The sequence below is a fragment of the Capra hircus genome, chromosome 9 (genome assembly GCF_001704415.2).
Source record: "Capra hircus breed San Clemente chromosome 9, ASM170441v1, whole genome shotgun sequence".
NCBI lineage: Eukaryota > Metazoa > Chordata > Mammalia > Artiodactyla > Bovidae > Capra > Capra hircus.
This window is the reverse complement of record NC_030816.1, coordinates 83,909,548-83,924,141: the sequence shown is the minus strand read 5'-3', so window position 1 is coordinate 83,924,141 and position 14,594 is coordinate 83,909,548. Positions and strand designations below refer to the sequence as shown.

Genomic DNA, 14,594 nt, shown 5'->3' with positions numbered 1-14,594 from the left:
TTTTAACAGTGAGGGGTCACTGAATATTGTATTGTATTGCATACTGGTCACTAAGCCCAGTATAAAAACGACCGTGTATTACGGTCCAGATTTAGTCCAGGTCTCGTTTCTTCTCAACATCATCAGCTCAACAAAGTTTTTGTATCTGGTGGTGGAATGATTCCGAGAATGCCTGTCACATTAGTTTAAGCAACACTGTCGCAACCAAAGTTTGTACTGTGGGAAACCAAGTAATGGCCTCTAGGTTCTATTTTAAAAGTTATGACCAACCTAGACAGCATATTAAAAAACAGAGACATTACTTTGCCAACAAAGGTCCGTCTAGTCAAAGCTATGATTTTTCCAGTCGTCATGTATGGATGTGAGAGTTGGACCATAAAGAAAGCTGAGTGCCAAGGAACTGATGCTTTTGAATTGTGATGTTGAAGAAGACTCCTGAGAGTCCCTTGGACTGTAAGGAGATCCAAGCAGTCCATCCTAAAGGAAATCAGTCCTGAATATTCATCAGAAGGATGGATGTTGAAGCTGAAGCTCCAATATTTTGGCCACCTGTTGCGAAGAACTGACTCATTGGAAAAGACCCTGATGCTGGGAAAGCTTGAAGGCAGGAGGAAAAGGAGATGACAGGATGAGATGGTTGGATGGCATCACCAACTCAATGGACATGACTTTGAGTAAACTCTGGGAGTTGGTGATGGACAGGGAAGCCTGGTGTGCTGCAGTCCATAGGGTTGCAAGGCGTCAAACATGACTGAGTGACTGAACTGAACTGCAGTTCTATTTAGACCCAGGGATGGACAAATCAGCATCAAAATTGCCCCAGGGTGGTCTCCTAGTACTCCATCGACATGCAATTACTAGCAAACAGATCAAATTTCTTCTTACTTAAGGTTTCATACCCATTAATGTGGAAATTGTTAAATAGTTCTAATCTATTAACCTAGCAATCCAGTTAATCTTTTAACATAGTGCCACCTAATTCATGGAATTGTTTTCCTAGTTAGTCATTTGTATTCACAGCCACCTAGTTGCTTCCAATATAGCAGCAACTTTTACTTGGTTGGTGCAAAGCAAATAATTTACAAATTCATGATAATTAATTATCAGCGGTGTTGATGCATTAATCAATTGCTCCATTTTAATTTTACTTTTGTAGGTCTCGGAGACCTCCTGGATGACTATGTAAATACCCAGGGGGCTTCCCTGCTCACTTTGAGTCGGAAGAAACTGGCAGGAAGAAGCGTAGAGGATTGCGCAGCAAAGTGTGAGGAGGAGACAGACTTCGTTTGCAAGTATGTTCCTGGTAACTGCACCTACGCAGAACTCCTGTTGACTGAGACACATTACATTGATCACAAGAAATTTGCTCAGGGATTTATCAGTGAAAATAGGATTTAAGAGGAATTTCATTAGGTTGGAGTTTGGAATCTGTATTTGCTCCCTGTATCTGAAACCATATAGTTTCTTGTGAAAGTTCATTAGTGCCCCTTTTAGAAAAATGCTCCCAAAAGGAAATTATTTAACACTTGACATCAGCAGCTATAGTTACAAGTTGCAACTTTTTAACATCATTGTTGGTAAATATTTATTGAGGATCATGTGACTAGAAGTGTCCTAGACCTTAAGGGGCCATGAAGCATAGATACAGTGTTCTGGTATATATATGTGTGTGTGTGATAGATTTTATATGTGATATATAAAATCAGTATATATGATAAATTTTTGTGTAGACCCAAAAGCAGTGCTTGCCCTTTTGTACTTATGGTATAGTCACAGAAAGTGGATAAAATGTTAAAAAAAATACAGCCAATTTGAGATATTGATAAAATCAGTATGTGCTCTGTTAAGGTTTAAAAGAAAGAACAATCCTAAGAGTTGAGACAACCAGGGAAGGCCTGGGGTGGAGTTGGGGGGAACTGAGCTGGGCTTTGAGGGGTGAAATCTTGGTAAATAGCGACCAAGTGGGAAGGATTCTAGGCAGAGGGCAGCCTGGCTGGGCACCTGTGAGAGGGACCAGGTCAGCTGATGCAAAGGTTCATGTAGGAGATGGGGCTGGTAAGGAAGCCTTGGATGGCTTTGGTGGCTGGCTCAATGTCCACACAGGACTAGCGCAGGGCTGGGGGCGTGAGGGAAGGGGGTAGAATCAGAGGCATCGTCAAGGGGGAAGTTAGAGGCGTCCATGTGGACCGTCTCGGGGATGGGTTCAAAGGAGCTCAGTTGCTTCTTTCCCACACAAAGCAGATATTCTGGCGCGTCATTAAGAAAAATGGGTGAAGAAAGAATAAAGCAGTTAAAACAGAAAATGGGGAGGGGAAGAAGGTCAAGGTAGAAGAGAAAAAAAGAATATCTACCATGTTGCTGTATCCTTTCATTAGGGTACCAGGTTGAATTGAAAGTGAGTTCTGAGCTCCTCAATTCATCGAAAGCTGTCTTCAGAGTTTCTTCCTTATATATTGCTTTACACAAAGGAAATAAGAGTGGTGTTTAAATTCCCTTAAACCAAGGACTAGAATGGTGTTTTCTGTTTCTCTTCTGCAGGGCATTCCAGTATCACAGTAAAGAGCAACAATGTGTCATAATGGGCGAAAGCAGCAAGACCGCCCCAGTCTTTAGGATGAGGGATGTCACTCTATATGAGAAGAGAAGTATGTACAATGTTTTCTTCCTCCTTCTTCTTTCTCTTTCTTCTTTTCCTCCCTCTCTCCCTTCCCTCCCCACCAGCCCTGTTACTATCTGTTATTTATCAGACCAGCAAATGCAGGAGCTATGGTGCACTGAAAATGAACTTGGAGTCAGAAGATTTGGCCACTAACCCACAAGGCCAACCTGAATATAATATTTCACCTTTTGGGTTTCATTTCTCTTGATTTCAAAACGCAGGAATTGGATTTACAAAATCACTTCCGCCTCTATGAACCTGAAAATAAGATACTAAATAATATCTTATTTAAAGATATTGAAATATTAAGATATTTTAATTGATTATTTTAATATTTTATTTTAAGATATTAAGATTTAAATATTAAGATATTTAAATAATATCTTATTTAAAGATATAAACAATATTTTCTTCTTATTTTTAAGAAGAAAGGAGTCCGCAAGTTCCTTATGATCTTGTTTTTTTTTCTTTTCTTCAGGGACCACGATCTGTGGTCTGAAGCCTGGAGCAATGGCAAAACCGAGGTGTTTTCAATCTGCAGTAACACTTGAATAGAGACAGTATCCTTAGTTTTACTCATAAAGGTTCTACTTGTCTTTCAGTCATGGCCCATATTTCCCGTAGTCTCTGAAATGGTGCAGAACTTTGAAAATGTGCAGAAGTTGCCACTTATTTTTCTAGAGTTCCTTAAAACCTCTGGATCCTTCGTTGTTTAGGGTCACGAATGGCCTAGATTCCTTCAGAAACTGTGTGTCTTCTTAGGCGTACACACGTTTATTAAGTCTGCACGAAGATTCAAGTGACTTACGGTGCTCTTACAGCGTCTTCCTATTCTCTCTTGTTGGTGGGGTGTCAGGACTATTTCGCTAGCAGTTTTACTCTCCAGGTATTCTGCATCACAAGTGATGAAGGCAACGAGAAACATCCTATTTCACGTATTCTTGACAACAGCTTGCAACGTTCTCTCGAGTTTCCCCACCAAACTCTAAGATTTTGAGAGGTGTTTTTTAGGTTGGGATTATATCTACGTGGTGGTTCATCTTAGCTTTAGGTAGCTCTGCACCTGTTAACCTCACATCGGGTCCACTGTTGAGCTCTAGCTCCTGAGTCTAAAGTGCAGATTAAATCTGAAGGTTATCTGTGGACGTTTTTAGGTCTTGCAGGTAGTGAGTAAAGGAAGAGATACATGGGCTTACCCAGTCTGTCAGACATTTAAAAAATGCTGGTGGGATTCTGTGTGCAAATGCTACCATTTAAACATGTCCTCTGTAAATGGTTAACCAGAAGGATCAAGGGGGTGACCTCTAGGCTTCGTTTGGCTAGTTGAAGAGTTGCCTGTTTTCAGGGTGACAGAAAGGAGCCAAAGGTTATACAAACTGTGGCGGGTACATACAAACAAAAGAGAGGGAAAGAGTCAAAAGTCAGTCGCTTTTGGGTGCTTGTGTCTTTACTGTGGAATGTTGACCCCCTGCAAAATTACCTGCCAGCGTGTTTCTGGGAACAGTCGGTGTCAGATAAGTTTCATCTCCACTGGCCATCAGGGCCACTGCCGCCATTTGGGTCTAAAGCCGCCCTCATCACAGCAGCGGCTGGTCCGGCACTGCCCTGCTTCGAACCCTCAGTACCCTTCGAATAAAGTCCAAATACACACCAGTCACTACTGGGTGCTGTGTTACTCAGCCGACCTCGCGTGCGGGGCTGATGTCTGTGCCTCCTGAAGCAGGCGGAGCACAGGCTTGCTCATCCTGACCCTCCTCTATTCTTCCGGCTCCTCGTAGCCCAAGTTGCAGCTCGGGAATCCCCTCCCCGACCCCTGGCCTCTGGAATACCTTGTTTACCTTTTTGATAAGTGTAGCATATAGACTGGCATCATATATCTCGATGCTTTTGAACTGTGGTGCTGGAGAAGACTCTTGAGAGTCCCTTGGACTGCAAGGAGATCCAACCAGTCCATTCTGAAGGAGATCAACCCTGGGATTTCTTTGGAAGGAACGATGCTAAAGCTGAAGCTCCGGTACTTTGGCCACCTCATGCGAAGAGTTGACTCATTGGAAAAGACTCTGATGCTGGGAGGGACTGGGGGCAGGGGGAGAAGGGGACAACCGAGGATGAGATGGCTGGATGGCATCAGTGACTCGATGGATGTGAATCTGAGTGAACTCCGGAAGATGGTGATGGACAGGGAGGCCTGGCGTGCTGCGATTCATGGGGTTGCAAAGAGTCGGACACGACTGAGTGACTGAACTGAACTGAACTGAAGATATATTTGCAATCTTTATACAGAGTGTTGAATTTAAAGCCCTAGTTACTATAGGTGTGTTAGAAGTATTCTACCCAGAAAATTGATCGGTTAATTTAAAGCATTGACATGTATAACACTGTGTGCTAAGCTGCCTCAGTCGTGTCTGACTCTTTGCTTTCCTATGGCCCACCAGGCTCCTCTGTCCATGGAATTTTCAGGCAAGAATATTGGAATGGGTTGCCATCTCCTATTCCAGGGAATCTTCTCAACTCAGGGATTAAACCTGCATCTCTCCGTCTCCTGCACCGTCAGGCGGGTTCTTCACTACTAATGCCACTTGGGAAGCCCAAGATCACTGAACTGAGCTTCCAGTGTAATATAGCAGCTTCCCACTATTTGTTTCACACGTAAGTCACTATCGTGTGTAAGATAGATTGCTCGTGGGAAGCTGCTGTATTACACAGAGAGCTCAGCTCAGTGCTCTGTGTTGACCCAGGGGGTGGGCTGGGGGGGCTGGGAAGGAGACTCAAGAGAGAGGAGATATGTGTATATATATATATATATATATATATATATATATATATGAACATACTTATGGCTGATTCACATTGTTGGATGGTAGAAACCAACACAACATTGTAAAAGAAATATCCTCTACTAAAACACACTGAGTGGGAAATCATAGAAGATGATACAAATATACTGTAAATAGCTTCACACAAGCTTATGCTGGTACCTTTGGACGTAAAGCAGAGGCTTTTTTTTCTTTGAATCTGGAGCCACAACGGGAGTTATCTAGAGCATTTCTTGTATAAACCACACTCATGAATTATCTACAATAATCTGTCCTTCTCTTTGAACTTGAGCAAGTATAGAGACACCCGTTAACAATCTGACTGTAAAATTCCTTTATATTTTCATGATTCCCCTTCTCTCAAAGTCATGTCAACAACACGGATGGGCGGCTCTCAGTGGATTTGGTAACAGTTTGTTTTGGCCGCACCCTGTGGCATGGGGGATCTTAGTTCCTAGACCGGGGAAGGACCCTGTGTTCCCTGGTGGTGGGAGCACAGAGTCTTCACCACTGGGCCACCAGGAAAGCCCCTTGATAACAATTTAAAGAACTACTCTACTCTTTCAACTACTTGAAACTATCTATCTTAGTTTATTAAAAAAGCTCCTTCCCCTCTTCCTTTCATTTCTCAGTTTAGATCATCCATAATCAAATAGAGCTGTATAAAAAGTTTTGGAAATAAAAACAATTGACTCTTGTTAAACGTATAATCCAACTGGTGGGAACAGAGAGGGTCAGCACTCCTGAAAGTGGCCTGCCAGCCACAGATGCCCATCCTGCCGCATGTGGGCTGCAGGGGAGCCCTTGGCAGTGTGTTTTAAAGGCAGGATGGGGCCCACTGGGTAACCAGCAAGTTGTTAAAATGGAGGCTGGTTGAGAGCATCTTCTGTAAATGTTGGGAGTAGACCACAACTGTATTACCCTCTTTGGTACTTTTTTCACACTTAAAATACCACTGTGAGCCTAGAAATGGCTTGCATCTCTTTCAGCCTCTGCAGGTCTGCCCATTCCACGAAGAAGCCCTCACCCCTTCCCATCCACTCCCTCACGATGTTATTTATTTTCTCTGTTACACGTGTTGCCATGAGGTTGTCTGTTTCACAGTCTGTGTCCTTGATTACCTTGGAGCCCCAGACTCCACTGGGATGTAAGCTCCTCTCGGATAGGACCTGTGCGGTCCTACTCCAGCACGCAGCATCTGCCCGGCACACGGGAGGGCAGGAGCTCTGGACAAGGAATCAGTGCCCCACACTGAACTATAATTCTTTACTGTTGTTGTTTAGTTGCTGAGTCGTGTCCGACGCGTTTGTGACCCCACGGACTGTAGCCCACCAGGCTTCTCTGTTCATAGGAACTGTCCAGGAAAGAATAGCGGAGAGGGCTGCCATTTCTTTCTCTGGGGATCTTCTCAACCCAGGGATTGAACCCACATCTCCTGCACTGGGAGGCAGATTCTTTACCACTGAGCCACCAGGGAAGCCTGCAATAACTCTCACACAGACTCTTTTTAGATAGTGGGTGACAGTGTCCTTTCTCACAATGTGACCGAGTAGTGCAGGGCTTCCTCGTGACTTTTTGTCGTTGTTGTGGAAGGGTTTGACCACTGTCTGGGCTTCCTTGCAGTCTACCTTTCGGAGTGCAAGATTGGAAATGGGAAGACCTACAGAGGGACCACAGCCAAAACGAAAAGTGGTGTCACCTGTCAAAAATGGAGCGCCACTTCTCCACACGTACCCAAGTAAGGCTTTCTCTTTTGTCTGCGTGTTCACCTCTTATACTCAGAATGATTCCATTACTTCTGACTCAAATCAGAACATGTGACCAGCAGGTATGGGGAGAATCTTATTGATGCTGGTGCAGAGCTGTTCAATAATTGATGGCATAAAAGCAGAAAATGGCTGCTTTCCATTCATTCTTGTGTATATGGTTTTTTTTTTTTTGGAAGATTTAAAACAACAACAAAAAAGAACAATAAATTCTAGAACATGAATTTTAGGCTGAGACTGAAAAAAGAAAAAGATGATGATGTTTACAATTGAATCAGTCTAAATCAAATGTGTTCACACCAACATTGCAAAAAACAGATTATCTTGCAACTTGCCTATTAGTTATTTTAATGTCATTTTTTATGCTTTGCCCAATATGGTATTCAGTTCAGTTCAGTTCAGTCACTCAGCCGTGTCCGACTCTTTGCAACCCCATGAATCACAGTACGCCAGGCCTCCCTGTCCATCACCAACTCCCTGAGTCCACCCAAACTCATGTGCATCGAGTCGGTGATGCCATCCAGCCATCTCACCCTCTGTCGTCTCCTTCTTCTCCTGCCCTCAATCCCTCCCAGTATCAGGGTCTTTTCCAATGAGTCAACTCTTTGCATGAGGTGGCCAAAGTATTGAAGTTCCAGCCTCAGCATCAGTCCTTCCAATGAACACCCAGGACTGGTCTTCTTTCGGATGGACTGGTTGGATCTCCTTGCAGTCCAAGGGACTCTCAAGAGTCTTCTCCAACACCACAGTTCAAAAGCATCAATTCTTCGGCGCTTAGCTTTCTTCACAGTCCAACTCTCACATCCATACATGACCACTGGAAACACCATATTAGGTGGTACTGAATTCTCATTAACAACGCTTATCAAGTGGGAATTTAGTGTCTATGATCCTCCCCACTCCCAAATTGTCTTTAGCCACCCTTGTGAGTTGGGCTTCCCTGGTGGCTCAGTGGTAAAGTATCTGCCCGCCTAAGCAGGAGTCATGGGTTCGATCCCAGGGTCAAGAAGATCCCCTGGAGAAAGAAATGGCAACCTGCCCCATTATTCTTGTCTGAAAAGTCCCATGAACAGAAGAACCTGGTGGGCTACAGTCCATGGGGTCGCACAACTGAGAGACTAAGCAACAACAACAAGATGAAGTCTCGTATTCCTGGCACATCAGGGCTTTTTGAGATTAAAAAGATACACCAGATGGCCAAGTCATAGAAGGGCAAGGGTCTGAGAGAGAATCTTGGTCGTCTACACCCCAACCGGTGAGGAACCTGAAGTCCCTAGAGCACCAAATCTACCAAAAACAGGTACACAGAAGAACCAGAAACAAAATCTGCCAGTTTAGATTCGAAGTCTTAGGTTTTTAATCCAATTTCTTATTGCAACACAGCAGCTCATCTCTGAAAACGAGCTTCACTCCATCCTCCCACTCTCCCATTAACTCTAGACATACCTAAGAGAGGATGCAGAGTTTGGCATCAGACAGACCTGACTTTAAACTCTTGAGATGCTATTTATTAACTGCTTAAGCTTAGGTGAGATTTGATCTGTTTCACATGGCTGTGCCTCAGTTTTCTGATCTGGGAAGTGGGAGTATAATAACACCTTCCTGATAGGGATTTTTATGGACTACTTTAGAGAATATATAGAGAGACTTTAGCATAATGCCTCATGCAGAGTTCACACAGATAAAATGGTATTAACTTGTATTATTTTTACAGAGAGAAGGGCAACTGACAAAAGCAGCTGTTTGGCATGTCTCTTGAATTTGGCAGGCTTTGAGAGCTTTAAATTTCTACTGTGCGTAAGACACTTTGACTCTACTTCTAAGACTTGGCTGTTCACACAGTAATAACAGTGATATTAGCTACTCTACTGAACAGGCTATCAATAGAGACACTGAAAACTGGATACAAATGCTATTGGACACAGCCAAAATATAGTTGGATGACACAATCTCAAACCACAGTTGGGAAAGAGAGGGGGGTCTTATCCTGCCCTGCTGATAACATGTTGATTTTTAAAATGTAGTCAAGTGACTCTTTTCCACCCTCTGCAGATTTTCGCCTGAAAAATTTCCTCTAGCGGGACTGGACGAAAACTATTGCCGGAACCCAGACAATGATGAGAATGGGCCCTGGTGTTACACCACAGATCCGGACAAGAGATTCGACTACTGTGACATTCCTGAATGTGAAGGTCAGGGATGGCTCTAGAAAAACTTTTCCTGTTCTGCCCGTTATGTGTGGAGTAATTTGCTGTAAATTATCTATGGGGATATTAATAATCAATTAGTACTGTGTTTGACATCATCAAGTAATACATGACCTCTGGGAAAAGACCAAAATTTTGCACAATTTCCATTATAGATCTAAATTATCTTTATTAACATGTAGCTCAACAGGGACAAATATAAAACTAGATGTAAACTCTAGCTGCACACGTCTTATGCTTAAAGCTCTGATGCACTTTAAGCCAGAAACATATTTGCAACTCAACTGCTAACATAAAACCACAAAATCAATACAATTCAAATACACAACATTAAGTTAACAGGGTAGACTTTGTCATATTGTCGAAACCAAGCCATGAACCAGTTTTTAAGTCAGCCATCTATTGTTTTAATGGAACAATCAATTTAAGAGCACACTTCAAAAGTCAATGTCAGAAGAATGTAAAATATCCTGTGGGAAAATGCTGTTTACTTCATATTTCCTGCTACATTTATTGATGCAATAGGGCGGTGAATGAAGGTGGGGTTTGCATAACCACGTGGTTGAGCCCATACTGGCTCAGTTTCCCATCGTTTCCTCTAGCCAGCCATTGGCATTCTTTATTTATTTGTGCACTGTGTTATGAGGTCATCTGGCCCTTTACTGACATGAGATTATCCTTTTTATATCAGGTCTGCTTCTGTTTTCCTTATTGCCCCATAAAAGTTCAAGTCGTATATTCTCCTGCTGGACCACATTATATTAAGCATTGCAACGTTTCCATTTTACAAGGATGCAAGGAAGAAAAACAACCAGCATGCTTCTCAATAATAATAAAAAGAGAAGCATTGTCCCTTTAGGTGAATATTGTTCCTCTGTCGAGGTCACGAACATAAGCAAAAACCCGGGCACTAAAATCCTGAGAGGCTGCCGGCTTCTTCAGCAGTTATCCAGACAATCAGAGAGAGCTTCCCGGTGGCTCAATGGGAAAGAACCTGCCTGCCAATGCAGGAGACACAGGAGATGCGGGTTCCATCCCTGGGTTGGGGAGATCCCCCGGAGGAGGAAATGGCAACTCACTCCAGTATTCTCGCCTGGAAAATGCCATGGACAGAGGAGCCTGGCAGGCTGCAGTTTACAAGGTCACAAAGAGTAAGACGTGACTGAGCAAGCATCCATTCAATCAGAATAATTCCATAGGAATTTTTTGGAAGAGAGACCTCAAATATTAAAAAATTCTAGTAGAGAATTTACAGATTCCTGAGATTATATGCAATCTCTCCCCGCAACCACCAAGGACCAGCACATATAGCCAACCTTGAAGACAAAGTATTATGGAGTTCCTGGATTTGGTCATAACTGTAGCAGTCGAGAAGGTATTGACCAACACCTGCTAATTCTACCATTTGAAAAAGAGAATGACGTTTTAGATTGTTTTAGAAAATTAAGCCTTTATTGCCCATTTTGTTGCTGGGTAATTGGTGGAAAATTACCAGTGAACAAGAGGCAAAGGTATTTGAGACATTTCTAGTAATGGTCTAGTCTTTACCCTTTATTTGCATCATTCATTTCAGTTTCTTTCTTCCTTTCTTTCCATTCTCCCCAGATGAATGTATGCATTGCAGTGGAGAAAACTATGAGGGCAAGATTGCCAAGACCGTGTCTGGACGTGACTGCCAGTCTTGGGACTCTCAGAGCCCACATGCCCACGGATACATTCCTTCCAAGTAAGTCTCCCTGGCAGTGAAATTGGATGTTTAAGCCTCTGCAATGCTATGGGTAATTTAATGTTATTCAGGTATTTTAGCATTCCTCGAAAAGTGAACACCCCCAATGTTTCTGAATGTCAAAGTTTGCATTTTCCTACATGACTGCTAAAGAAGTATACATTCTTTTTTTAAATTTATTTTTATTGAAGGATAATTGCTTTGCAGAATTTTGCTGTTTTCTGTCAAACCTCAACATGAATCAGCCATAGGTATTCATATATCCCCTCCCTTAGAAGTATCCATTCTTACTAGCCAAAATGTGGTCCATGAAAGAGGGCTGTCGCCAAAGCGTTTGTTAGAAATGCAGGGTCTCATCCACACTGAGTCTGGATTTGCACTGTAACCAGATTCCTGGCTCATTTGTAGGTTAAATGTAAGAAATATAGATATATGCATCTAGACACATACAATATACACATCCACCTGTGTGTTTTCCAAGTATTGCCCTCCTCTTTGTATTCCTTTCTTTTTCTTCATGCTGATGAGATTCAGGGCTTCCTACCCTGTGATCTGTGGGTGGGCTTTAGGGCTTTGTGAATCCCTCAGTATTTTATGTGTGTGTATATCAGTGTATTTTTATGGGACAGAGGATCCCTAACTTTCACTAGCTACTCAAAGGGGGTCATGAATCCATAGTAGAAAAAAGAGTCCCTCATCTAGAAAGTAATGGGGAATGGTGGGGACAAATTTCTGCATCTCCTATTTCATATTAATTGTACTTAAAACACCTCCCTCTCTATAGCTGCTTCTGGTCATTCTCTTCATTTTTTGATGACTATAGGATTATAATGGGGCTTGTAAAAACTTACAGGAAAAGAGACTAAGTCACAGATTCCGGTGTGGAAAACAGCTCACCTGCGTGTCTGTACCTCCTGCTTCAAATAGCTGTCTTAAATCACCGCTGCTGTCATTTTCTTTTCCCTGCTGCTGCTGCTGCTGCTGCAAAGTCACTTCAGTCATGTCTGACTCTGTGCAACCCCATAGACGGCAGCCCACCAGGCTCCCCCGTCCCTGCTGTGTTCCAAAGAAGAAACACAGTGAAGGCCTCCGGCCTCAGAATTGGTTAAATTTACTTCCCAGATACTGGAAGAAGAAGATTGCCTAAGCCACTGCAGGTTGCTCTGCCTATCCTGACAAAGCATTTACAGTCTCAGGAAGGGGCGTGAAATGAGCCTGGAGGGACACGAGGCGTGGTGTTCATCTCACAGCCTCTATCACTCGGTTCCCGCTGTGAGGGGGCTCCTTGGCCTGCACGCAGGGACATAGCTTATCTGTCCCCGTTTCTACAAGTTTAAAGCTTAGCAGGATCAGAACTGGGTAGGATAGAAGGACCATTCCTTTAACCTATGAAGACACCAACTTCTCGGCTGTACTGTTTACTAAATAACTATCTCTAGCCAGCGAGTACTTCGTGTTTTAAATGTTGCTATTAATTGCAGCTGACTCATTGAGGTTGGCTGACATAAGTTTTCCAGATGGCCCAAATGATAAAGTTGATCCTATTCCATGATTGTGGCACATGTAGACTGTTAGAAAATCAGTCCTTGGAACCCTCAGCTGACCTTTCTTATGAGATGGTCACGCATTGAGGATACCCGTTATCTGCTCCCCCCCTTGGGTGCCTGACTGTGCCTAGCACACAGCGGGTGCTCAGTATTTGCTCATTTGAAATGATTCTCATCTGTGAAGGTAAATGTTCAGTGCTGTTAAAGTCCTTCTTGCACCTTCAGATTTCCAAGCAAGAATCTGAAGATGAACTACTGCCGTAATCCTGATGGGGAGCCCCGCCCGTGGTGTTTCACCACCGACCCCAAAAAGCGCTGGGAATTCTGTGACGTCCCGAGATGCAGTAAGTATGGTTCTGACCCAGTCCTCAGGGACCTTCACTTATTCTCTCAGAATCAAGAGAGCTGTGCCCGGAAAGTGCCCCACAAGTCCTACGGGATGTGATTACTCTTTTAAAGCAGTTTATTGGTTACTATATGTAATTGATCAGAGCATCTATTATTTATGTGTTTTTTGGGGGTGTCCTCTTTTGTCTCTTTTGAGTACAGATGAATGTAGGCTTTTGGGAGTGATCTCCGGTACCCTCCCATTCTCTAGTGCTAAAGGCAAATCAGACCCACACCTTCTGGTACCTGGATTTCATTATCAACCAGTGAAGTGAAGGTACTCAGTCGTGTCTGACTCTGGTTGATATCCTACCAGGCTCCTCCATCCATGGGATTTTCCAGGCAAGTGTACTGGAGTGGGCTGCTGTTTCCTTCTCCAGGGGATCTTCCCAAACCAGGGATTGAACCCGGCTCTCCTGCATTGCAGACAGACGCTTTACCGAGTTCTTTCTGATTGTAAGCAAAGTGCTGTCTCAGGACGTAGTTTTTCCGTGTGGCCAACTTGGGAGGCAGCGGCAGGAGAAGAGAGGTCTAGGGGAGAAGATGAAATGGCAGGCCTAGCGGGAACGACTTGGAAAAAGCAGTTTTATCGTATTTTCCGTCTATAAGCATTTGAAGTGAGGCACTGAACAGGACGGTTGAGACTGTTAACAGGACTCAGTGGGTCCTGGGGTCTGGCTTCCTACTCTTCACTCAGACGGTCAAGCCAAAGTGACTGAAGGGACTCAGTGCTCCCCTTATGAGCATCAGTTTCTCTTTCAGTCTTCTTTTCCCCTTGAGGCTTTCCTTCTTTAAATTGACGTGTAGTTGATTTCCAATATTGTTTTAGTTTCAGGTGTGTAGCAAAGTGATTCGGTTATACACATGTATCCATACATCTGTATTCTCTTCCCCCCCGATTCTTCTCCATTATAGTTTATTACATGATATTGAGTATACTTCCATGTGCTATACAGTAAATCTTTGTTTATCTGTTTTACGTATGACAGTGTGTCTTAAGAATTTCTTGATTTCTCACCACATACCCTTTTTCCTTGGAGACACTACTTTCTTTCTTCCCATGGACTCTCTCTGTTGTTTGTGGAATACTCGGAGTCAGTCAGTTATGTGTACTTAATGAATAATTTATTCTTCAGAAAGGAAGCTGGCTCATTGGCACTTGTGCAGATTTGGGGTAGGATACGACACATTGAGTCTCACCATGTGTGTTAAACTGAGACTGTAGAAAACAGAGAATACAGAAAGAAGCATTTCCTCCAAGGGTCTTGTCCCTGGAGGGGTTTTTCATAAGCTGCTGCTGCTGCTAAGTCACTTCAGTCGTGTCCGACTCTGTGCGACCCCATAGACGGCAGCCCACCAGGCTCCCCCGTCTCTGGGATTCTCCAGGCAAGAACACTGGAGTGGGGTGCCTTTCTCTTCTCTAATGCTTGAAAGTGAAAAGTGAAAGTGAAGTCGCTCAGTCATGTCCGACTCTTTGCGACCCCAT

At 43.4% G+C, this 14,594-nt stretch overlaps 1 protein-coding gene across 1 annotated transcript in view; it reads left to right on the top strand.

The window, feature by feature from the left end:
* PLG (plasminogen) overlaps window positions 1-14,594 on the top strand; it is a 48,140-nt gene that overhangs the window by 3,695 nt on the left and 29,851 nt on the right. The window contains exons 2-7 of the mRNA XM_005684954.3: window positions 1,157-1,292; window positions 2,539-2,645; window positions 7,099-7,213; window positions 9,294-9,433; window positions 11,054-11,174; window positions 12,947-13,065. Of these exons, the coding sequence (XP_005685011.1) occupies window positions 1,157-1,292; window positions 2,539-2,645; window positions 7,099-7,213; window positions 9,294-9,433; window positions 11,054-11,174; window positions 12,947-13,065 (738 nt within the window). The remainder of the gene's footprint in view (window positions 1-1,156; window positions 1,293-2,538; window positions 2,646-7,098; window positions 7,214-9,293; window positions 9,434-11,053; window positions 11,175-12,946; window positions 13,066-14,594) is intronic.